Raw genomic sequence first — 26,932 nt, 5'->3', positions numbered from 1 at the left:
GAGGAGAGGAGAGGAGAGGAGAGGAGAGGAGAGGAGAGGAGAGGAGAGTCATTGTAGATCCTTTTTGGGAGTTCTACTTCTAGTATGAAAAATGAATCTATGAGCTCTTATTTAATTTAGCTTTTCTTGTTTTCATTAGCCAATTTTGAAACTGTTGTTGAAAGGAGTTTGGGATGACTGTTTTGTCCATATGCCAACAGCAGCAGAATTGGTTTGGTGTCTCTTGGAGACTGTCAAGGGTCAGCTTGCCTCTGTGCCACAACAAATAATCTGTTGTATGTTCCAGTCTCTAATATGAAATCAACTTCGCCACCTCATCCTGTTTTGAATGATGGTTGCTTCAGAAGTAATAGTGTTGTTCTCTTATAGAGAGGAGATTGTTTTAAACTGTGGGTTAAACCAGAATGAACATTATTTATTTCTCAGAAATTCCTAGGGAGACTTAAGAGCTTGCAGTGTAAAAATGCTTCTTTTCAAATAACATTCTGGTAATTGACAATACTGGAGTTCTGTGGCTTGGGAGGGAAATGGGACACTAATCCACACTGAGCATTAAATAAATTCTTACCTGATGCTCCTGTGATATCCATTGCCTTTAAATTTCTTGCTTTTATTATTGTAATAGTTAGTCTACCAGCTGTTGGAAGGTAGCAGAGTGAAAACATCAGGTCACCAAGATCCACATTATCCTGTTCCAAGGAAACAGAAAAAATATGAAGCAATAATAACAGTTTTCCCTAGACATAATCCGTAGGACATAAAGGTAAATTATACCTTTGAGAATCTACATTTCTGTAAGCAGAAGCTGAATTCTCATTCACAAATGCAGCTGGAAAAACAGAAACCCATATGCACACAAGATTCTAGTCACTACATTTGTTGCTAGACCTTCAAAGCTGTGATAGCTACAGTTTTCTTTACTCGTACTTGGAGCTGAGACACATTGATGTAATGAGGTGTACCATGAGGTACTGGAACATCTTTGCTCTATGTTTTGTAGTGATCTGCATGTAATGTTGACAAGCTACAGCAGATCTCTGTGCCTTCTCTTCTGCAGAATCACAGAATCACAGAACAGCCTGGGTTGGAAGGGACCTCAAGGATCATGAATCTCCAACTCCCCTGCCACATACAGGGCCACCAACCTCAACATTCAATACCAGACCAGGCTGCCCAGGGCCCCATCCAACCTGGCCTTGAACATCTCCAGGGACGGGGCATCTACTAATCCCTAAATCTTCCCTCCCTCAACTTAAAACCATTTCCCCTTGTCTGCCCTTATCAACCCTTTCAAAGAGTTGAGTTGATTTTCTGAAAGGCTGCAATGAGGTCACCCCACAGCCTTCTTTTCTCTAGGCTGAACAAGCTCAGATCCCTCAGCTCCCCTTCATAGGGGAGGTGCTCCAGTCCCCTGATCATCTCTGTGGCTCTCCTCTGGACCCTCTCCAACAGCTCCCAGTCTTTCCTGCACTGGGGGCTCCAGACCTGGACGCAGTACTGCAGATGGGGCCTCACAAGAGCAGAGTAGAGGGGGACAATCACCTCCCTGTCCCTGCTGGCCACCCCTCTTCTGATGGAGCCCAGGATCCCATTTGCCTTCCAAGCCCCAAGAGCACACTGCTGGCTCATGTTAAGCTTTTCATCCATCAGGACCCCCAGGTCCTTCTCTGCAGGGCTGCTCTCAAGGACTGCTCTTTCTAGTTTTTATAGATGCCTGGGATTCCTCTGGCCCAAGTGCAAAACTCTGCACTTTGCTGTGTTGAACCTCATCAAGTTCACCCAGGCCCACCTTTCCAGCCTCTCGAGGTCCCTCTGAATGGCATCCCTTCCTTCCACCGTGCCAACTGCATCACTCAGCTTGGTGTCGTCAGCAAACTTGCTGAGGGTGCCCTCAAAGGATGCCTGCAGTGAGGTTCACAGGAAATTGTTTGGGCAGGACAAAGTTTTCTGCAAATCTCAATTTTCTGAGAACTCAGTTGTGGTAGAAGTGAAGTCACTATTGTACTGGGGCAGATCCTATTAGGCCAAACTCTTATGAAAAAATATGGTGGATAAAGGATTGTATCAAAGGTTTTCTGAGATTTGATATGCAATTTTTTCACTGAGAAGTGAACTGGTACCTTCATTGACCTACTGCCTGCAATCCAATATTTCACTTTTCAGTAAGAAGTTTTCCTTCAAATATACGTTCTAGATTTTATAGGGAAGAGCAATAAAGCTCTTGTGGAACATGTCTATCTTGCCTACATAGCTGTGTGGAACAGCTTTTCTCCTTTCTCAGGGCAGCTGCTCATGTGTCATTGTGAGCATGTCTTCTGAACTGCACTCAGTATGGGGAAAGCAGCACCTACGGCACAGCTTCTGATTTCCATGCCAGCCTCCCTAGAGCTTCTTGGAGAGGGGAAGGTAATGGCCCATGTGTGATTTGTACAGCTCAGGTTTTTTACATTCATTAGGGAGTCTGTTATTTGGTATGTGGAAAACAGTTCCAGAATATCAAGTGTCAGGGAGAGATGACAACATAACATCAGCAGTCATTCCTTGGCACAAAATAACAGTAAACCAGGTTCTGAAGACAACTGCTTATTATGATTAAGTGGCATGAGAGTGAATGAATTACTGTAACCATCCAACGTAATTTTATCAATATTTTGAAACACTGCCTTTTGTTTCAAAATCACTAGTGACATGCTTTGCTTCTACTGGCAAATGCCCAAAGGATGGTTAGAAATAGTTTCCTGAATGGCAGCTTACCTGAGAATAAAATAGCAAAGGTTTATTCACCTCTCTTTTTGAAATAGTTCTACTTCAGAATACCTGGTACTTGTTGGACTTAATCAGATACTGAGTCTAGAGGCAAGCACTTGGGAATAGGGAGGCCTTGCTATAATAAATAAATCTCAACAGGAAATAAAAAAGCTTCAGAAAAAGTTAATGAGAAAGGACATCACAGCGAGAAGCTTCTTGTCTAAACTAGAAGACATGGGGTATGAATGAAGTTCTCCCACATATATACCCCATTGAGTAATTTGTTAGTGGGAAGAGGATGACAGATTGCTTCCGACAAGTGTTTTCTGAGAACAAGTGGAAGAAGCATCCCACTGAGCACAGCACGTTGTGAAAAGACAGTTGCTATAATTCTTAATTTTTTTTTAATCAATTTCACCTCAGATGAACTTTCTGATCCACTGAAAATATTTGCTTTCTGAATTGATTTTCCTGTAAAACTCAGTCTTGTAGTGAAGTTTGATAGAATGTAGCTGGATGGAAAAAATGATGTTTTTAAATGTATCTGCATAGATTTTGCGCCCTTATCCTGGCACTCTTAAACACTCCTCCATTTCTTGAATTTGACTGGAGCTTGACACAGGAAATGACTGTCAGAAGTGGGATTACTCTTCTACCTTGACTGCCTCGCTTATTTCATGAGGCCAGTGCTATGCTCTCCCCTATTTAACTAGATATCAGATATTCAGTGTTTTCTGAATAAGGACTGAGCAGAGCATTTTGTTTTGAGAAAAGTTCAATACATCTGTAGATAAGAGTCTTTATCAGCTGTGTTTGTGCCAACTCCTATGTCGCACATACATGTGCACTTAACCCCCCACCCAACGCACCCCAAATGAAGGATGATAGAGGGCATAAAAGGTAAGTGAAAATACTTTGAAAGAACTCCTAACAAATGTTTGTCTCTGAGCTGCTGCACAGACCAGTGCCCAGAGCCTATGTGCACACAATTTTGAGTTTGTAGGGAGATATGCAAGACAAAGAATGGTGGTCTCTATCAGAGAAAAAGGTACATCAGAAGGGATTTCAGAAAATATGTGCATTCAGTCAGAAATAGCTCCTTTCCTTCCGCTGTTATTGGAGAGAGCTGCTGTCAAAGAAGGAAAATGCTGATAATAAGGACATTTTGTCAATAATAACTAGTTTTTAACCCTGGCTGAACTTTCTCAACTGTCATCCCTTTCATTCTAAAGACCAGTGTTTTGTGGTGGCTGTAAAGCTGATAAAGGCCATGACAGTATCAGGATAGCTGATGTGACTCATCCTGTTTAGTGTCTTGCTGGATCGTGCTTGGAAGCAGACCTGCTACAGCACTGTTTTGCTGACTTGCTTTGTGGCAGGTATCAAAGTGCTGTTTGAAAAGATGACGTTCGGTCCTACAAGCTAAAGTGATATCAGAAATCTGGGAGAAGTTCCTCTTGACTGACATCTCTGCTTAACAGTAGGAAAATTTTAGCGGGGGCAGTTTTTCTTCCCATTGTGAGAAAGAAAAAAATCCATAATTTAAGTGTAGTTCCTCAGCTCCAAGGTGCTAAGATTCCTAGCTGTGGAATACTATCTTCAACTGCTAAGTATGCAACTTGAGGGAACAGAATTTCAGAAGCCACAGAAATTAATTCTGAGCAATGAGGGGAATTTGTCACTGGCAGATTTTGAGAATGGCTATTTTCCAGTATTTGGTCACAGCTCTTAGAAGAAGATAGCACTGTGAAATCATTCCATTTTTCTTCATCATAAAACCAACCCTATAAGGCACCTGTTGTTTTAACTGTGTGTTGGAATATTTAGATATTGTCAAACATGGCAGGGTCATTCTTTACTCAGCTCCAGTGCTCCACTTGGTAACTAGCTAAAAAATTTGTATTATTAAAATCATTTTCAGTGGCTTTTCCTGAAAGATTTATTGTCCCTGCCTTTCAAAGACAACTCTTCAAGTATTTCCCCCTGTAAATTTAACATATTATGTCTTTTAAAATGCTGAATTCTAGTGCTCACATTAATAGCTTGTGTGACTATTATCAGAAGCTATTTACAGTTTTAAAAATGGTTTTCAGCCAATAGCCCGAAGGATAAGTCACTGCTTAGTAATGTGTCAGCAGCTCCATGATGGTGCTTACGTTGTGCATAAGTCAGCCTGACAAACAGGAGGATGTGTAATCTTAAAGGGAACTTGGTAATGGACCCCTTTTAGGGCTTCACTTCTGATTCCTTTGAGGCAGCAATAGGAAACTCAGGCTGTATCACACCTTCTCAGTGGAACCTGATAGTTACCTGACAGTTAGGGAGTTTCTGACAAATGGGAATTACGTTTGGCATCAGACTGCTCTTGTGGACTGATTCCTTTTCTTAAATACGTTGGGTGCAGAAAACAGGTGTGTAAAATCATTCTAAACAAGCAGCAAGAGATGGAAGGTAAAGAACAAATCATAAGTCATAAGTTCTCCCTTTGTCTCCATCTAGGTGAAAACATGCTATTGCTGAGTTATACAATCATAACTTTCATGCCCATGTCTCCAGAAAACTATTTGATTTCTGTAGCAAACAATCTGTAGCGGGCTTGCTATCACTCTAAACTATATGCCTCAGTTATGAAGGTTCCTCAGTTCCTCATGTCTGTCTGTCTATCTATCTATCTATCTATCTATTTATCTATTCTATTGCCGGTACATTACAAAAATAAAGTCATGCTAATGATGGGTAGTGAGGTGCTCAGATATAGTTTTATCCATCTGATCAGCTTCACCATTAAGAGGAGCACTCAGAGGGAGCAATACCCTTGATGACATCTTTTAAAGCTGCTACTTGCTGAAACAGGTTTTCAAGACACTCACAATTTTAGAGATTTTACAGATTTTTTTGCTCTGTCAGAAAACTGTGATGTCACAAACTACTTCCATTAGCAGTTTTGCATGTCACTGGAAACGAGGAATCAAATGGACATATTGTTAAATGAGATTCTATCATTTGTGGACTAATTACCAGTATTACGTTTCTTTTTCTTAGTTTCTTTTCTTAGTTCTTTTTTCTACTCCTAGTGAAGGAATATCAGTCCAAATTTAATTTAAAAAAAAAAAATCCAGTTATTTCATAATCTTCACTGGAATTACTGAAATTATTCTTCTGTACTGCAAGATAATTTTTATTGTATATTATTCTTCATTAATATCTTTTAAGAATGAATTATCTGCTGGATAAGTAGCAAAGCGAGTTGTAGGCAATTCAGGAGGCTCCTGGAAGCATTGAGGATAACTACTTGAGTCAAGTAATAGATGATCCCACCAGGGGAGATGTAGTACTGGACCTGTTGCTCACAGTGCAAATGAACTCATTGGTGACACCAGGATTGGGAGCTCCCTGGTCTGTATTGACCATGCCATGGTGAAAGTCAAAGAGTTTTGCTTAGCATCTTGGCAACTTCTAATCTTTGGATTAGTGTCATTGGGTTTTTTTCCATTTCTCAAACAAAACAAGATAAAGTTATGCTATCAGCAATCCTATGTCATCACATCACAGCCAGACAAAGATTTTTCTTTTTCCTCTCCTGAATCCATCATCCTTGTGTCATGATTGTTTTTCTTTAGGACAGACCAGTGTATAAGGAGAATCCTTCAGACATGACTTTGTCTTATGTTAGTCAGAATATCTTAGAATGTGGGTAACAGGAGTCAAAGGGTATGAATGAAAAAGACATCTGAAGCATAATACCAAATGTGGCAACCTACAAACACTGACAGTGTGCCATATACTGAAGTGAAATATTCTGGAAGAAATGGACAAGTGAATCTGTCCACAGCACCTCACTTGTAAACTCATGTCTTACAGGCTACGACAAATCCAGTCAATGTATCTGAGGAGACCATATGCATAACTTGGTCTTGCCACAATATCCTCAGTAAGTCAAGGACAGAGGCCTTTTTCTGCAGGTGTTGTACTTCTCTTTCTGAAGACTCTACATCTCCACTGTCATAATTTATATGCTGTAAATAGAATGGCAGGGATTAACTGAAATTGCCTTTCCGATCGGTTAGCTGCATGTTGTCTTCAGTTGTCTGAACGCATTTGCAGAATGTTCTTACTGAGTCACTGAAGACTATTGCTAAATTATTCTCTATTAAGATCCTTACTTTAAAAAGCCTCCATTTGATAAGCTTCAGACTCACAATTATTTTTAAACTCATATCCTATAGCTTTTACTGGCTTTGAATTCTTTACATAAATTTTATATTTAGTAAACCAAAAACTAAATTGCTTTGCTGAATATAGGCTTAGGAGTGACTTTAATGAATTATCCTATAGCTATTGAGATAATGTCTTAATTTGTTCCAAAGTAAATTGATAAACGGCCTGAACTGAGCTGATTAAAATTAGTAGACGTGGCTGGAAGAGCTGGAATAGCTGTTCTCTTCATGTGTGTGTTGCTGTGTCAGAAATTGATGTCAGAAGTTAATAAAAGTAATTTTTAGCTTCCTTGTTAGTTACAGCTTTCTACAAAATACAAAGTACTCTATGAATTCAGCAATACAAAAAGTCTGCCTTCCCTTTCTCTGCCTTTTCTCTTCCAGAAATTATGTGCATCTTGTATCATTTTGACGGGGAGGGAATGTGTCTGTTTGGTAGGGAAGCATGTGGGAACATTTCAGAGCTAGAGAAGATCATTTTATCTTTCTGATCTAATAGTTAAAAATGAAAATGTCGTAGCCTGTAAGATGTGAGTTTACAGGTGAGGTGCTGTGGGCACATTCACTTCTCCATTTCTTCCAGTATATTCCATTTCAGTACATGCCATACTATCAGTGTTTATAGGTTGCCACATTTGGTATTATGCTTCAAAAATCTTTTGAAATTGAAGCTCCTTGAAAGTGATTTTGATTATTTCATTCTGCTGAAGTATTTTAGCATAGAGTCGACTCAAACTTTTCTCTCTGAAGAGAAAGCAGTGATGCCTTAGAAATGTTGATAAGCTTTGGAACAGCCATGAAATACAAATTGTTCTATATTGGAATAGTTGTTTGGAGAGCAACTATTTTCTTGAAAGGAAAGCTAGAGGGAACTTCAGACGGGAGATGGTAGAGTTTTGATGTTAAGCTGCTATGGTTCAAACCCAGAGGGCAATTCAGCTCAATGCATCTGCTCTCTCACTCCCCAGGTGGGATGGAGAGAGAACTGGGAAGATAAAAGTGCAAGAACTCACGGGCTGAGATAGACAGTTTGACAGGTAAAGCAAAAGTCACACATCCAAACAAAGAGAAAGAAGGAATTCATCACTGCTTCTCATAGACATGCAGGTGTTCAGCCACATCCCGGAAACCAGGGCTCACCATGCATTTGACAAATGTCATTGTTCCAAAAGACATCCCCTTTCTCCCTCATTCCCTCAGCTTTTATTGTTGGTAATGACATCATATGGTACGGGACATCCCTTGTGCCATTTTGGGTCATCTGTCCTGGTTCTGTCCCCAGCTCCTTTGTTTGTGTGCCAGCACACTGCTGGCAAGGCAGTGTGAGAAGCTGACAAGTCCTTGACTTAGTGTAAGCACTGCTCAGCAATGACACTGGTGTGTTATCACTATTATTCTCATAAAAAGTCTATACAAGAGCATTATATGAACCTCTATAAAACAAAAATAAAAACAAAACAAACAAATTAAAAAAAAAAAAAAAACAACAAAAAGCACAACTTAACTCTATCCCAGCCAAAACCATGATACTGGTAAAGACTGTAAAAAAAATGGACAGGTAGGTTGGGCAGACAGAGAGGAGATGCCTTACAGAGGGTGGTTTCACAAAACAATCTAACAGCACAATCTGAAAGAATGGATGGTACTTTATCAATGTGAGAACCAAAGCTTTTAATAAACATCTGTCATTCTATGCCATGTCAAAACCCATCATTTTTCAACAGACTTTGGATTTGACCTCAATTGTAGGTGGAATACTGAGACTGAAAAAAAAAATCATAGTAAGCAGAGGTTACTGTCATTGTAGTGTAGTATAGTTCTTACATTATGCAAGCTAATCAGGGAGGGCCAGCCTTCCTGTTATATAAACTCTAGATGAAAATCACGCAAGTGGAAAGAGATGAGAAAATAAACCCCCATGGTTTCAAGGCTAAATCCTGGCCATTTGTAAGGAAGAGGAGAAGGCTAAATTACATGTTAAAAGTTCACTGTCTCTAGGCAGGCATGAACTTGAAGAAAATGAAGCAGAAAATCCATCCTCACACATAAAATTATTTCTGCCGTGAGTTATTTGACAGTTACCTCTTGCTTTCATTCTCACATAAGTTGAAAGCAGTGTTTAATTTTCTCAATATCCTACTAATAATGAAGATCTCAAATGCATTCAAGAAAAATTGGAAGGGAGGAAATGGGTTTTAAAAATAAATTAACTAAGCAAAATATTTTAATCCAAAATGTCTTGCCTGTTAATATTGGTTTTTAGTGTGTTAAAATTAAAATGACAATTTAAACTAAATTTCTATGCAAATTAATGTAATAGCCTTTCATTCTACCTTGAGTTACAGAGGCTGTGTGTGAACTTACAGCTCCACTAAAACATCAAAAATTGCTCTAAGTTTATTCAAATATCTGTTCACTTACAAGGACTGAAAGCAAGCAGTATGGCAAGGATGTGAGGACACTTGCTCAATAGACCATTTTCACCCAGCAACAGCATAGGAAGGCCTCCTGTCCCTGCAGTACTGTAATCCCCCACTGCTCCTGGTGCCTCAGCCCCCAGGGAGCCACCAACCTGCCTGTGCCCTGCTGTAGTCTTAATTAAGTCTTGCAGAGCAGCCGTTCCGTAGGAAAAAGCTAATATAGACATGCTGTTAAAACGAGTTGAAATTAAAGCTATGGGCCCTAACTAACAGCTCCTCACTTTTCCTTAGTGCTGAATGTCATTCTCAGTACTGGCACCTTTGTGCTGCCTAAAGCAGACGTCTTATGTCATGAATTCTAATCTGACCATCCTGAGGAGGAGACAAAATATGTGGGTAGTGTTGAAAAAAAGGAGAGTCACAGTATCAGGGAAAAAAACCATGTCCTTTTTAGTCTGTATAAGCACCTATAGTGTTTTGAGGATGTGTCCATTATGCTTACATTGGGTGCTCTCTACTGACTTTCTTTCTGCTCAGTCTTAGCGCAGATTGTATTCAAAGTTGGTAATAAAGACAGTTCATTTTTATAAATCTGAATCTATTTTTACAAGTCATTTAATTTTTGAACAAATTGAAATGAAAAAGAGAATGGTCCAAAAATGTGGTGTACTTGAAAACTAGAAAGAGAATTTCAACTTTTATGTTGCAGTAGCACGTCATTCCTGCCATTCCACAGTTTGACTCTGAGGTGCTTACATTTTTTAATCAGATGTCTTTTGTTGGGTGTAGGCATCTGCTGAGTGAATCCATCAGCAGGAAGATCCATTCAGTAGGGAAGATATGTGGGTCTGCTATATATTCTGTCTATATGCCCTGGAAAGCCAGGAGAGGACCATTTTGCTCAGGGCTCTTGTGTAATGAATCCAAGAGCCAGAGCAGCATGTGTTCATTATTAATTGTAGACAGACAGTGAAGAAGCTCTTTGCCTCCAGATTTTGCCTAGTGGAGCATAGTGCCATTTCACAGGCTACTACAATAGCTATTACTTAACAGTGCATGGCCATTGATCTAAATTCATCTAATCATTTTAAAATTATTGTTATATCTAGAAATAAAATCCAAATTCAATAAAACCTCTGGTATCCACTTTCTATTTCTCTCTCTGATCTTTTCTGTTTTCTCATCCCCTTAAAAAGCAATAAGAGAAGTAATAACTCGGCTAATAAGGCATACATAAGGCAGAATTTTCAGAGCTTTTATAGATGAAAGGTATTTATTCGTTCCAGTAAGTAACTCTCATGGCTTTCCTTATTGTTTTAAAATCAAGCATTGAAGTTCCTCCACAGGTTTTGTTGTTTTAAGGCAATTCTTTTCTGTTGTGCTGTGTCAAGTGTTACACTCCATATCCACATCAGGAACTGCTCTGCTTTAAAACAAAGTTTGTCCAGAACTTCCTGATATTTAAATCCTGTTACTTCTGAAATTTACTTGATCACTATTAAATGTTGGCTGGTGATCTGTCATCTGTATGCACCAGTCCCAGAAAATGCTGCAGAAGAATTGTGATAAAGGATTCTTAAGGCTTAAAAATGTGTCTGAGAACATTTCACATAACCTGCCATTAGACTGAAAGCACAACTAAACATAACATGCATTTAACTAGTAACACTCCTCTGTGAAATTACCCACTGTTAACAATAGTAAAGCAATTTTCACGGAAGTTTCGTTTACTTCAAGTGATTTCTTTAAATGGGTAATGTAGAAAAGAAAATCACTACAAATTTCAAAGTGAAGAAGCCAAGGTAAAGAGACTATTTCACTAATAGCAATTTTCTGTTAATGGATTGGGTGGAAAGTTGTGTGGTCACACTGCTTTGGTTGTCCTAGCATTGGTATTCATCCTAACTGCACACGAGATAGGAGATGACTGCAGTCATGGATGCAAAGGTTAATCCTACAAAACGCATTTATTAAACCTGTCAAAATAACAAAATATCTAAATCTTCACTACTGCAAGTTGTCTCATTTTATGCTTTGGAGCCCTTCTGATTATGAAATACAAAAAGGAATTAAAATAATGGAGTAGGGAAGAAAAAGAGTGACAACAAAATTAACGATAATAAGAAACTATTATTTCAGAAGTACGGAAAACAGGACGGCTTTCATCCTTTATTTATCAAACTGTGCCACAGGAAAAAAAGTCCCCTTTGAATCAGAAGAGTATTTGAGGTTTTATTTCTTTTTTCAGAGTGAGGGAGAACCATGGCAGAGAAGGCAAGCTGTTCTTCCTCCCAGAGATGCTGTTGACAGTTTTACAACAGACTGCTATGTAAAATTTGCCAACCACAAGATGTGCCAATATGCTGTTGGTATAAAACCCCCTCAGAGCAAACCTCCCTGACTGACCCGAACTGATGCCGTGATAATGCCTGAACTGATGTGATGATAAACAACGAGGGGTTGCTTTAACCGCTCCTCTTAGGAAATGCCAGAGATGTTACTGTTCCTCAGTCTTTGTTGCTGCCCAAAAGGTCATACAAATTCAGTGACCTTCTTTTCTTCTGAGATGGTTCTGCTCTATTGCCATTCTGACACTAAGCTTCCCAGATGTGAAGAAGGAGAATTTACGCTGTTGCTGTGTACCATTCACCTGCCTTGCAAATAAGTAGAATATTTTAGCCTTGGAGCTCGTAAGCAGCTTACCACTCTAGCACTGTAGCTTCTTAAAAGCTGTACAGAAAAAAAGCTGTACAGTAGAACTTAGGACTGTCAAGGAAGCTAAAGGAAGGGGAAGGATAAAACACAGATCTATTTTAGAAAATGCAGACTCTGAATTCAGATGTATTCATTTAGGCATTGAGAGGCCAAAAGCACGAACAGGTGATTGTGTAGTGTGATAGCAGTTCTTTTTATGAAGTACTTATTCTCTAGATGTGCTCATGCCTCATTATATTTAGACAACATATACTGCTAGCAATTCTAGGACTTTAAGTGAGCATGTTTTCTCCCTTAAAGAATGCGTGAAGGGTAGTGTAAGATACAAGATAAAAAGAGTACTAAAGGTATATAAGAGCACTAAATATATATAGACGTGCTTTAATGCTAAAAGCTCATTAAAGTGAGTCAATAGAACTTCCTTTTACTTGCATGCTCCACATTTAAAATGTACAGAGAAAAAAAAAGGGATATTTTCTCTGATTTGTTTTACTCTATTCGTATGTCCATTTGTCTGACATGGGTTAGGTTGAGGTGCCCAGACTTCTACATAGCTCTGTTTATAACAAGAAGACCCAGTGTTATTTTTGCATACTACTATATAGGAAGGAAGAAATGGTTGCATTTTTAGTATCTGAGTGACTTGGTCTCTTGCTCAAATTTTTTCTTTAGTTGCTTATAATTTAAATAATCGCAGAATCACAAAACAGTTGAGGTCAGAAGGGACCTCTGAAGGTCATCTAAACCAACCCCCCTGCTCAAGAGGAAACACCCACAACAGATTGCTTAGGACTATGAATCATCTCCATATTCAAAATATAGTGTGAGGGGTGTTGCTGACCAACTGTTCAGTTGGGAAATTAAACAATCTGATAGTTTAGTAATGATGAAATTGCCTTGTCCTAAATGATGAGTTCACTTTAGAACTCTTTGTTACTTCGATCAATGTTTGACTATATATTTGGACACCTTAAAAGGGCCTGCCTTCAATGTTCTGAAAGTGTGATTTTGAAAGAACTTAGTGTATTTATCTCTGTGCATCACTGCTTGTAACTTCTGGAGTAAGACTGAATGGAAGGATTGTCCATGGTGTGTGCGCATATGTCTGTGTGTGCTTCTTTAGCACTGTAGTTTCCTGAAATAAAAAAATCATGAGAAGAACAAGAGTGACAGGATGGAGGTGAGGAGAGTGAGCATCTATGGCTTCATCTACTTATCTGTTTCTAAATGAAGGTATTTTTGTGGGGAAAAAAAAAAAAAAAAAGGAAGTATTTTAGTTAGAGATTGCATGAGAATCTTTTCATGTGTTGTTTTATGGTAAAAACGTTGTGTTGGGTAAATTGTTGCTTATGACTTTCCCAAGAATGTTGATATTAAGTAAACTGAAGAATTTAGAAAAGGAGCTGGCAAATAGGAAACATTTCTGAGCTGCTGAAAACAAACCCTGAAGAAAAATAATCTGTTCTGCTTTTGTTCTATTAAAGCTGCTGCCTACCAGTCAAAAGTTGATGATGTGGATGTATCAGGTTATTCCTGATACAGGGATGTATGGGAACAGCTGAATCACGGCCCGAACCTCTGACCACCTGAATCAGCCCTGGGAGCACAGGTGAAGACAATTCCCCTGCGCTACTGGAAGAGGGGAGCCTGGCTGCGCCGCTCCTAGACCCCATGTAAGAATTGACTACCACTGGGGAAGGATGTCTTTTGGAGATTGCTGCTCTTGGAGTCTTCTCAGTGAGCCCAGGACAAAGGTAACCATTCCATCCATTCTTCTTTAGCGTGATAACCTGTTTAGCCTAACTTTCCTGTATATTTCTTAATTATAGCATCTGTATATTCACTGATTACACAAGGGATTGCTATCTGATTTCTCCAGATTTGATTGCTGATTGATACACGTTTTAGTTAGCCATCTAATAGAGGAGGAGAAGGATGTAGGGATTTCTTCGTTGATCAGGACACTGTCATGTATTTATTTTAAAGAAAGGAAAAAATGCCTTGTTCTGCTGTTCTAAGTGAAATTTTTGAGGTACATCTTAGGAAGTTTATTTACATTAGTCAATGTAGACTTGTATGCTGTTTAAAAGGTACCATTTTCTAACTAAGAGGGCATCCATGAAACCCGAGATACTGTGAAAATATTTTCCCTGAATTCAGGAGAGTTGAGATCTCATCCTGAGTGCCACTCATTTTTTACCCATGTAAAATGGTGCATTCCTGATTGACTGAAGCTTATTGTTAGGTAAGCATTTATTGTAAGATTCTGTGCCCAATGAGGTAATGAGATGAAGTTTTCAAAATGATTCCTTTCTTCCTGACGCTCGTAAACAACACCTTAAAGGGCTTGGAGACAAAGTCTGCTGTTGTCTTCCTATTCTTCTTGTATAGATTTTTTATTTTTTTTTCCCCCTATCCCACATATGTTTTTACTGTTGAATGTTGTTCAGGAGAGTTATTGTAAAGTGGATCAAATGATTGATTAAGCCGCAGCTGGTGTTTAAAAAATATTTCTAAAAACTAAGCATGCTTTTAAAATAAAACAGGTGAAGAGCTCTATGAACCTTGAAAACAAATGTACGAATTAGTGAAAAAATGATTATTTTGCTCTTCCATATTAACTTTCATAGTGTTTGGGTAGTATTTCCTAGTTTAACAGAAAATAATAGATATTGCGTGTATTGCTAATCACCTGGTCACTGCTCCTTTTAAAATGTTTTGACTGCAAGAAATGAACAGAAGATGTGTGCTAGGAGTGGTGGGCTCTAGGTCCTTGTGCTGTGGCTATTAGCAACTGGTTGTCTGACAAGCAAGCTTACGTTTTGTGATGTTGTGATAAACTGTTATTTTTAAGGTGCCAGATTTGGCCCAAGAACATGAGTGGGCAATTTATCCCAATAGTTCCCATAATCAACTGTGAAAACCTCCAACTGTCAGGCTTTTTTTCTACTTCCCTGCTCATCACAAGCAAGATGCCATCACTAGTCAGAAATCTTCCAGATGGTACATGCAGCTTTTTGGGGTCTGCCTGATGAGAGTAGTAAATGATTAAGCACTCATGAAGGTAAGCATCAGCTTGTGACTACTGCTCTCTTGAATAATAGAGCAAGGTGTGTTATCAAGCCAACAAAGTGCCAGAAAAAATGTAAGTATGTGAATCTCAAACACCACTTTACCTCAAATATCATTTGAGCCTGCCACTTTACCACACTACACCATGGGAAATACTCCCAATGCTCTGCAAAGGGCCATGGGAAGACTTGGGCACCATGAATGACTGTACACATCATTAACTCACCTGAGGAGTTCCAGGGGTTTTGGTGGGACTAAGGGCAGAAGGTCGTGTATCCCTAAGCTTTGCGTCCTCCAATTTACCTTCATGTTTGTGAGGACCAGGGAAGGATTCTGAGGCTTGAGAGTGTCATTTGATCTTATCCAGGCAAGCACAAAGTGCTGTAGCCAGTGAACTGTTGAGTTTCTTCTGGAAATGCTATGCTTCATAAGTTGTTCCTTTCTGAATAATCAGAGAAATGTATGTGCATGATGAAGAATTAAATATTAACTTTTTAAAAATCTCTGCTGTAAATAGGCAGTGTCTCTGGAGCTGATATATCCAGGCTATAAAGCTTCTGGTTAGGACATGGGATATCAGTTTTGCCATTTTTTTTCTCTAGCTCTGCTTCCAGAGATGTAGCTCATGGGGGAGGGGGAGGAAGATGCCTTTGTGTCCATCTTATCTGTTCTAACAAAGTGAAAGAATTGAAGAGCATAGCTGTCCACCTTTGCAGTGACCTCAGAGAGGTTCTCTACAGAGTGGGTCTGTAGGAGCAGCCCTAGAGCTCTGAAAGGCTGATGACCAAAGAGGTAAAAGCTGTCATGTGCATACATGAGGCCTTTCAGGAACAGTCAGACTGAAACAATGATGGTATTATCCTTGCAGACAGCACAACCGAATCTTAGCAAAATATATTGCTTTAAAATTTCTGCTCTCCTTTATGTCAGGCCAGTTGTTAAATATTTCATTTCTTTCATACTGTTGGATCAGCTGTTGAAAGCCTCCTAGGTGAGTGGTACCTGACCAAAAGTCTTTAACACGTGGTTGGGAACATGCATGCATAATCTGTAGCTTGTTCCTCTCCTGATGTCAATCTATCTCTCTTACATTTGTTATTAATTACACTGCCTATTTAAGTAATAGTACAGGGCTATTTTTTTTTTTTTTTTTTTTTTTTTTTTTTTTTTTAGGATTCCTGACAAAGGCTTCATCTGAGTGTTTCACAGAATCACAGAAATACCAAGGTTGGAAAAAACCTACAAGATCATCCACCTATCACTAATAGTTCTCACTAAACCACGTCCCCAGCACAAAATCCAAACGTTCCTTGAACACCTCCAGGGTCAGTGACTCCCACTTCCCTGGGCACCCATTCCAGTGCCTGATCATTCTTTCAGAAAAGTAGTATTTCCTAACGTCCAGCCTGAATCTCCCCTGCCGTAGCTTGAAGCCATTCCCCCTGGTCCTATCACTGATGACACGAGAGAAGAGGCCGACCCCCAGCTCACTACAGCCTCCCTTCAGGAAGTTATAGAGAGCAATGAGGTCTCCCCTGAGCCTCCTCTTCTCCAGGCTGAACATTCCCAGCTCCTTCAGCTGCTCCTCATATGGCCTGTGTTCCAGACCCCTCACCACCTTTGTTGCCCTTCTTTGAAACTGTTCCAGGGCCTCGACGTCTTCCTTGCAGAGAGGGGCCCAATACTGGACACAGCACTTGAGGTGGCCTCACCAGAGCTGAGTACAGGGGGATGATCACTTCCCTGTTCTTGCTGGCAATGCTGTTTCTGATGCAAGCCAGGATGCCATTGGCTTTCTTGGCCACCTGGCTGAGAGTGTTCCTGTCCAAGCCAACGGCTTCGAACTTCTCCAGGAGAATACTGTGGGAGACAGTGCCAAAGGCTTTGCTGAAGTCTAGGTAGACCACATCAACTGCCTTTCCCTTGTCATTAGCTCCTAGAAGGAGATCAGGTTGGTCAAGCAGGAACCCTTTGTGAACCATGCTGGCTAGGCCTGATCCCCCAGTTGTCCTGTACGTGCCATGTGATCTCCCTCAAGACAATCTGCTCCATTTCTGAATTCCTGATGTAAACATATATTAGAATATATTAGCGTATAATGTACATAGATATATTCCTATATAAATATAATATATACATAAGGAACGGTGTTTTTCTATTAAAAAACTGGAGAAAATTGACTGTACAGGCAAAAAATGTAAAATTGAAGCATGATACCTGGTGGAGAAAGATACCTGATAGGTCTTGTGGAGTTTAAAGGCTAAAAATGGCTTGAGGCTTTCTACATAAGCACAGTATGTGCAGTTCAGAAGGAAGAATATTTTCAAGTTTGACTCCAAATATTGAAACTAAATTTAGAGTGGGATTTTTCAGAAATCCTGGTGGATTTATAAACTACTTAAATGCTATCCATAACCTCTGATAGAAAGAAAGAAAGACAAAGTAAGATTCCCTGAGCTGGTCAGTAATTAAATGTATGTTTGAAGGGATTTTTTCCTCTGCCTGGCTAAATACACATTTAAGTTGAAAGTTACATTATCTTGTATAACAAAAGGCTGTGGTTCAGTCCAATCTCAAATTATGTGCAGGATGGCTGCAGCATAGGTCACCTTAATACAGTTGGTTTATAGGCAGTGATGTGCGAGTGCTCTTTGCTCACCTTGAAGAAATGCTGCCTATGAATTGTAAAATACTAGAGTACTCTTCTTGTTTGCTGATTCCACTAACAAAATTGCATGGTATAACTGAAGGACAGGATTGGTTGATTGGGATCACATTTTTCCTTTGCTTTATACACAAGATATATGCCATCATGAGCTGCTTCACTGAGGGCTATCTTGGAGTATTGTTTAGACAGTGATGTCTGGATGCAAGAATTGGCAGAGGGGGGCTGAGAAGAAAAAGGGATGTATACTACAGGGATGGTTATGCACTTTTGCTGTTATCTAGAGGAACAGAAATTGAGAATCGTGTCTAGCCTTTTCTAATATGTGGCTAATATATGGAGGAGAGCATTCTTCACATTGCTGCTGTGGTCAGCACATCCAGTGTTGTGGGGTGGGAGAAAAATCAGTGTGGATACCAGGATTTTCTTTTCTTAAGGTATTTTGATTTATTTCAATTTTGAAGCAGAATATCCATAACTTGACTTGAAAAGTTTCGCTTTGGAAAAAAAACCACCATCATCCCTTGTTCCTATTGCCCCTTTCAAAATACTTGAAAATATTGTGGTAAGAGGCCATTCCAAATGAGAAATTAAAACACCTTATTTTGGAATCTCAGTCTTCCCATAGTACTGAGTTTAAAATTATTTTTTCTCTAAAATAATTTCATTGAAAAGGCCTTATTTCTACTTATTTACTCGTTTGATAGATAAACCTTAATGTCCGCACTGTTCCCTGAATTAATTTTGTTTTAAGCTATTCTCAAAGCCCCAGTAAATATTATCTGAGGTTTCAGTGATATTGCAAGACTCATCCTGTTTCTGACCACATCTGTGGAGCTAAAAGGCTTCACTTGCACCAAATTATCACCATTACTGACTATGCAGCCAAGCTTGCAGTACTTGTACCAGTAGCCACACTGGCTGTATTTCAGACCATTGCTCTTTGAAGCACTTGACTTTTTTTAAGACTTTAAATCATTCCTAAATTTTCTTGAGTCTAATTCTCAGTTATCCAATTGCTCCAAAAAGGATTAGGCTTTACATTTTTCTGAAAACATTTCAATACTTTAACCCATGCAATTTTAAGTAAATGTACCTATGGTTCCTTTTGCTTTGTTGAGTGTTCCAATCGCTTACATTTGTCATATCTGACAAATCTCCTGCAAAATGATCACCACTAAATGATGAAAGTAAAAAAAAAAAAAAGAAAAGAAAAAAAAAAAAACAAAACAGTTTTGAAAAGGAACCCATTTAAATATAGATACTATAAAATATAAAAAACCAAGCACTGGCTAAAGCAGTGTTTTGATGTACTTCTGTAACTGCTGATGCTGAAAGCCTGCTGATTTTTTTATTTTTTTGTTTTTTTTTATTCTTACTGTGGTGGTCTTTAGAAGAACTAAACATCTGTGGTTTTTTAGCATCATTTCATAAAAAAGTATTCATGAAAAAGAGAACTTCATTTTTTTTAATGTAGATTTGATTAGGTAAAGATAAATACTTTCAAAAAAAAAAAAGTGAGAAAAAATCATTAAAAACTGATCTTTATGCCTTATGAGAACACAAATATTCACTTTCTGCCGCCTCTTCTGATTTTGCTTTAGTGGTGTTTTGATTGTTTTAATACATGTAAAATGTAAGTGTGGTGAATCTTTTCTTGTCTGCTGCCTTCATTTGCATAGCCAAGAAATAGCTGTTGTTTCTCCTTAAGCTTCTGGCATGCTCTCGTGTAGGCAAGATATATGGATTTGTGAATCTCTCTTCTAGTGACACTTGCATTTGTATACGAAGTAGATAAGTGCACTTCCACAACAGCAACTGATTATTTCCCTGGTGCCAAAGCCTACCTGATTTTAAGTAAATGGAATGCAAGATTAATGCTTGGATATGTCTTATTATGTATTATTAAAAAACAAAAAACGCAATGTTTCTTGTTTGCTGTTACAGTTCTACTAAGTACTTATAGCACTTGGAATAACAGACTCACAGAATCACCATGGTTGGAAAAGATCTGAGATCATGCAGTCCAACCACCCATCTATCACCAGTATCTTCCCACTCATCTCAGTACAGCATCTAGATGTTCCTTGAATACCTCCAGCGTCAGTGACTCCACCTCCCTGTGCAGCCCATTCCAGTGCCTGATTGCTCTTTCAGAGAAGTTTTTTCTAACATCCTGAATCTCCCTTCCGTGCAACTTGAGGCCATTCCCTGTAGCCCTGTTGCCAGTTACACAGGAGATCAGAACTAATAGTTTGGATTTGAGTTCATATCTAGAGCCAGAGATGTGGGTTGCTTCTCTTCCTTCAACTGTTGACTCTAAAATTTGTTAACTGTTGTCAGCATGCTAAATGCTTTCTTGAGATCTTGCTTAATGCCATCACTTCTTAAAATCCTACAACTTGCTAGAACTGGAATTTCAGAAATACTGGCTAAAACCAAATCTCAACAAGTTAAACATTTATTAAAATCAGAGTAGGTGGACATAGTTGACTTACTGCCAGCTGCAGTGACTGTTAAATGTTGAAGATGAGCAGTACAGTAGGTGCCAGGAATCTGTGGAGTCTGAACAGTTTTATTTCAGCTATTCAGTAGTGCCATGTCCTCTGTGTCTGTATGTGCACATTAGGACAGTATTTACTTCTTTCAAAGAAGATGGTTTATTTTCTTTGAGTTTGGGGATTGTATACATGAAGGATGATGAGCTGCACCTATGCATGTGCACATTAAATTGCTCACAGCCACTTAACAGGGGTTGTTTTGAGTGATGCAACCTTTGGGAAAGTATTTTTCAGTTTGCGAACAGAGTAGAATTTTGAACCACCAAAAATCCAGTATTCTTGCTCAGATTTCAAAATCGTACTCTTACTATGCTTTTCGTGAACAACTGTCTCTCCCTCCTCCTCTCTTCTGCACAGACTGCGGTTGGCATTGACATCTCTGAAACAGGGAACTTGAAACTTCCTTCTGGTAATGTTATGATTCCAATTACATCTGTTACACAACATAAATGCCTAAAAATACCAATTCTCAAATCGTTCTTTCTTAGGCAAACTTGAGAACATCAGCAGTGAACAGTGAGTGCTTCTAGAATGTGAAGTTCAAATACTTATACTATCCTACTTTTTAATTATCTCCTTTTCAAAGCCCGAGTGTGTGTACCAAGGTACCGTCTGAATTCTTTTTTAAACTCAATGGTTTTATGTACTGCTTTTCTTTAAAGGGGATAACATTATCTATCCGAGGCACTGTTGTGTTCTTGACCACTATATTCAATAAAAAACTCAATGACTCTTAAAAATTAACTTTCTTCCTTTGCACTTTTTAGCATATGCTGGCTCTTCCTGGATGTTAGAGCAAACAACTTTATGTACATTTTTATAGCTTTGAGCTCTCCATAACCCTCCTTCAGATTCTCATTTAGCCATCCATGTTCTCTATAGCCTGTGATGATACTTCTTAGATTCCGCAGGTATTGCCAAGCTTTTCTTTCTGTAATTTTTCTTTCTTGAATATTTTTCTTCTATATTTTTACCATCCTTTAATACTTAAAAATTGTTTGCTTTCAAATGAAAGTTTGTTTCTTTTTTTGCTGTAATTTTTTCTCCTAGACTACTGTTCTTTGAGGGAAAAGAACAAACTGCTGTTTGAATCTGACCAACTGCCTTCAGCTTTATAAGTTTCAATTCACTTTCTACCTTCAGAAGAGGAGGGTGGAGCTAAAATTCTCAAGAGAACTGCAAGCTGAAGAGAAAGTGGTACTAGTAAACTGTGACTTACAAAATACTGGGTGCGTAATCACTGTGAAGTCCTGCTGTAAGGACCTTTTGAGAATAGAATGCTATAGAAAAACTCATGAAAACAGTTTAGGATGTTCAACCAGAGGATGAGATGAGACTCCAGTGCCAATGGGGCGTTATGAATAGAAGTTTTTGTGAAGGTGTTTGTTTTTATCACAGTAAATACTCAGTAAAAAAACGTTTTCATTCTAATATTCCTGATCAATATATTTTTGACAGCAGAAAAGACTGTGCTGGTGTCAAAAAACTGTATGGATTGTAATATCAGTTAGAAATTTGCCTCCTAAAATGAGTAGTCATTTCAGAAAACATTGTCCTAGTTAAGAATTAAAGTCTTCATTATTCATTCTTACTTTCATTCCTTCCTCACTCCAAGTGGAGGCTAATTTTAAATATTCCTTTTTCTAAAAAGATGACCTGCTTAGAAAGTGATACAGGCCAGGCACTTTGAGAATCCAAACAAACAGTGTGAATGAGAGCTAGATTTTTAATTCACAGAAATTCTTCTCAGTGCCCTATAGCTGCCTGGTGATGTTCAAAGATATATATACACACACACAAAAACACATATATATATATATATACACACACATTTGTAAATAAATCAGGATTAAAAAGGAGCAAAGGCTATGATAGACTGAGGGACTCGCAGAGCTTGGATTAGATTAATAAATTATCATTCTTACACAACAACAGCATTGCTTTCTATCTTCAATAATGCATAACAGATATCTAGGGTCAGATGCATTTGTAACTGTAAGGCTCAAAAGCTTGAAACAAAGATGTATCTCAGCCTTTGTGTTTAGTACCAAAATAGAATAAAAATACTGCTTTTATTAATAAAAAAAAGGAGTAAATGAAATTAATTCCATAAAATACATCTGCATTTATATAGCCTTTTCTCACTGACAAAGGATCTGAAAGAGATTTCCTTATAGTCATATAAATTTCATATTACGAACTCTATTTCTGATTATTTCTGCTTAAACGCGTCCTTTAATCACCACAACTCCAGGCTACTTTGTGTTAACTATGCCCTATTCCAATCTCCAGCCTTACAAATTATGAACTACATTTGTTGCCTCCCTGCTGTGCTGGCTGAATCCTACTCAAAAGAGTAATCTCCCCAGATTCAGAGGAGCTACTCACGTAACTCTTCAGCAGCACATTAAAATATTGTAGAGCTTGCACCTACGCATCTGAGACGATCCACGTCAGTTATTCTGCCTCTATGGCTTCTTCCTGTAAATTCAGGACACCATAATGCCATCCTACCAGAAGAATATTTACTCGTTTGGCATCTGCAACCTAGCAGGAAAATTAAACAACTCACTGAGAGGGATGCCTCCCTGAAAGAGGGAGGTCTGTCTCAGGAGCGTGTGTCAGTCCTCACGCTTTGTGAAGAGCATCTTGTTTTCTTTCCTTGATGAGCCAGAGAACAGCGTAATCTGCCTGGTAGCTGTATGAAAAGCTTATCTAGTTCATTTTGTATTCATCTGAAGTTGATCCGCTTAATTATTTCTTCCATTAAACAGCCCAGTGCTGCCTTTTCCTGTTGGAATAAGCGTCTGTATTACAGGAGGAAGATTTTATGCTCAGAGGAGCTGGGATTAGAAGAACAATCACTCTGCTATCAGAGATTTGTGTTTGGAGGCCGATTGCTTTTGAGAACATAGGAAAATTTCTGCGTTGATGCGCATCTGTGTTGTGACATAATTTCAAGCTCTGGCATGGCAGCAGATATTCTAGTCCACAGAATGAGAACTGCTGGTTTGGGATAAAGAAGACACGTAGCGCTATTAAAAATCACAAGGAAGCACCCGGCAAAGTAGGCCAGTGTAACTGCTTATAGCTGACTTCATGGGCTGTGGTGTGCAGCGCTCTCTTGAAACAGAGCATTTTGGGGCAGAGGAGGGATTGATGCATTCTTTTCTGTTACTGCAGCGAATTCCGTTAGACCATAATAAAACAGAGAATCAGGGAAAGGAAAGGCTTTGAGATCTCTGGCTCTCCAATGTACCGAGATGCAAGCACTCTTCACAAGTATGGCAAACTTGTCACGGGTAGTCGTGCGGAGCTTCCCTCTCTCCAGTGTTACCTTGGTTTTTCTCTCCTGCGCTCTACTCTCCATTCATCTGCACCTCGTGAAATTGCCTAGCATTTGTCTGCTTTGTAGTTATGATCATCTGAAACAAGGCACTCACAGATTAAATGACTGAGAACTCGCTAGAGTTGATGCAGTTTCTGTTTGCAACCACAAACTGCCCAGTGGTGCTCAGAACTTTGCTAAATGTTACTTCAAAAATGCACGAGTCCTGCCCAGTACTGCTTTGGAGCACAGCCACGTCAGTATTTACTTCAGCAGCTTCACTGAGCAGCCAGTTGGATTCAGCTTCTGCTGTCAGTCTGGAGATATCCTAGCTGCACAGACAAGGAAATGTGCTGAAAGCTGGTTTCTTACGTGACGCTCAGAAGGTTTCCCATCATTTTTACTTGGTTATAACCTTTGACACTTTGGAAATATTAATTAGCAAGCTGAGTTCTCCATACTTTTTTTTTTTTCCAAGACTGTTATCTCAGAATTCAGATCAGCCAAAATTGGATCATGTCTCCTTGTGTGACTCGGTTGCTTCAGAAAGTTCTCTGGTAACTGAAAACCCAGTGACAAGTCAGCTTATGTGTTTTGTTTGGATAAATACGTTTATGCTTCCTGTGAGAATTCATATTAGTAGGCACTAATAAATGCTTCCTGGTTCAGGCCTGAAGCCTTTAATTTCAGACATTACAGAGAACCTGAGCCCAAAGTACATGCTGTATCCATTTTGGGGGAAAATGAGTAAAAAACCAAATGACATAAAACTTATCTTTTGTACAGTTAAAGCACTGACTAGGAGCACCTCATATCGTGGCAACTCCACTGTGAAGGTACATTCAAGGTCCAGGTGATTATAAACTGCAAACACTGAACTTGGTTGTGACACTCAATGCTGTTGAAAGCCAGGTTTCATTTGGGGTGTCTGTGACTCGCTTTGTCAGATTCTTACTTTTCCCTTTTCATTGGAGAGCGGTAAGCTTCTGTAGCAAAGTCAGGCTCAACCTTCTCTGCCACCAATGTTCATCCCCCTGCCTGTTATCCTCAGGAGAGTGAGCTGCTAACACTGCTGCTGAAGTTCCCTCCTAGAGTGAAGAGGTTTATGTGGTGGGTGCACAGCACACCCCATATAAAGATGGGCAATGCCGAGTAAGAAAACTGTAAGTACACTTAAAACAAGAGCAGTATCTACTTTCAAAAAGACATCACAAAGAACAACAACAGAATAATTAATCCTCTCAATCTGAAATATGCCAGGAGACCACAGAGATGCGAGGTGAGAGTCTCAGTTCAGGACTGTAATTCCGTCAGGACATACTGAACTTTTAAACAGTGTCTTACCGTCAGTTATATATAGGCTTAAATGCTTTCCTGAAGTCTAAGAAACATAGACCTTGATCTTACTAGTAGTAATGTTGGGTTTGTTTGGCTCTCAATCATGCTCTCCATTTGAGTACGATTTGATCTTTCAAAAGATCAAATGAAATTTGATCAAATTTCAAATCAATTTTCAAATGAAATATTTACTGACCCTTGGCATCAGCAGCTTTCCCTTTGTGGATTTCTGTAGTGCATCATTCTTGCTGAAGGTTTTTTTCTCCATAGGGTCTGCATTATTAATTTCTATTTGCATTACTAAGAGGCTGGCTCATGCATTGAGAAGAATGCTTTTTTTTCCAGGAGTAAAATTTGTGGTCTTGTACCTAATCCCAAGTGGGATTCCTTCATTGAACTTCAAGATGTAATACAGACATATTTCACAAGTTTCCCTTTTCCCTACATAAGAAATCTGTGCCAATCAAGGACTTAATCCAATCAATTACATTTTTTTCTTCTATGGAATGTGTACTGAGGTGTGGCTGTAATTTATTTTTTTCTGTCTCTTGAGTTTTGTAAGTTGCTTCTGTTTTGGACAGTATTGTCTGAACTCAGCTTGCCTGGATTATAGATGAGCTGTTATCTGACTTTATATGAAAGCACCCTTTTAAAGCACTAAAGAATGCTACACGAGAAAATCTAAATCTGTAGTTCTGATATGTATACTGTAATTTGTGGGGAAATAATGGAAAACAAAGAAAAACAAGCAAAGTAAGAAAAGCAGTGTTTCCTCAGTAAATTTTAGATTGAGTGAGACTTAGAGGAAGGCTTTCTATTATTCTATGACTTTTCTATCCTATCAGAAGAAAAATATAAGGCATTCTTTTAATATAGCCAAAGAATGAGAAATGAAGACTGAAATTGTACTGTCAGCTTCTGTGGATTAAGGTCAAATCTCAAGTAAAATAGAGAACAGAGTCTCTTCATTCATAAACTTATAAGTGAATTTTAGTTATAATCAAGTCATGGAAATAAAATAAGAAAACAAGAATTTAAATTAAAAAACAAAAAGATTGTACTTACATTGGTGACATATTCAATATCCTTCCAAATATTACATTCCCTGGGAAAATCTGCCAATTCTAAAAAATTATCCACTACCACTTGGCCAATCAAGTCATGCCTGGAGAATCTGTCAAAATCATAGACAGAGAAATGGAGCTTCCGTGCATTCAGATCATTGTATGGAACAGTAAATAAAAAAACTTCATCAAAAACTGGATTTAGGGTTTTTCTGTGCACTTTAGTCTGGTGTTTTGTTTTCCTATCAGGAAGGAGATATATCTTCACATATGGATCTGAAGTTCCCGAGAAGTCTTTTGCTGGCAGGTTGATGGCCTTGTGTATCTTCACTATCAGCTGCTCTAAATCACAGTCGTATTTCAGAATAAAGTTCAGCTTTCCACATGCCTTGCTATTACTCCTCCGGCCATCATCTGTGTCCACGGATCTCTGTTTATACAGCTCTGGCTTAATGCGGCCAATTCCAGTCAGTTGCTCCTGTTTCTGTACCTGCTGAATGTTGAAGTCAGGATTGGAGAGGTTGAGCTGTCTTCGGATTGAGTTATGCCTTAAGTGAAAACAAGAGAAATAGGCTGGGTTGGTGATCGTAAGAATCTGTGCACACAATGAATATCCTCTTTTCATTTAACGTGTTTTCTCAACATACAACGTCCGCAGTGTCAGACTTTTACTTGCATAATGTTATAAAACATTACATAATTAATTTTCTCAATCTAGTGGTATAAACTCTCCAAATTTGGCTGAAGAATGTATCAAACTCAAATTCACTGCCATTGCAAATCTACTGTATTACAGTCTATTGC

The 26,932-nt window shown here is 38.8% G+C and overlaps 1 protein-coding gene across 5 annotated transcripts in view; it reads right to left on the bottom strand.

Annotated features, from left to right (window-relative positions):
- The window catches only part of SYT9 (synaptotagmin 9), a 69,146-nt gene that overhangs the window by 7,972 nt on the left and 34,242 nt on the right, over window positions 1-26,932 (bottom strand). For all 5 annotated transcript variants that reach the window (XR_006168176.1, XM_042814817.1, XM_042814815.1 and 2 more), the window contains exons 3-4: window positions 26,130-26,676; window positions 569-689 (exon numbers count right to left, since the gene is read on the bottom strand). Coding sequence is in view for 4 of the 5 variants with exons in the window: in XM_042814817.1 (XP_042670751.1) it covers window positions 569-689; window positions 26,130-26,676 (668 nt within the window). In the remaining variant the exon portion in view is untranslated. The remainder of the gene's footprint in view (window positions 1-568; window positions 690-26,129; window positions 26,677-26,932) is intronic.

This window comes from Centrocercus urophasianus, unplaced genomic scaffold, assembly GCF_019232065.1.
Source record: "Centrocercus urophasianus isolate 14NV4802_14NV808 unplaced genomic scaffold, USGS_Curo_1.0 seq_14, whole genome shotgun sequence".
Lineage (NCBI taxonomy): Eukaryota > Metazoa > Chordata > Aves > Galliformes > Phasianidae > Centrocercus > Centrocercus urophasianus.
This window is presented reverse-complemented; position numbering and strand designations above follow the sequence as displayed.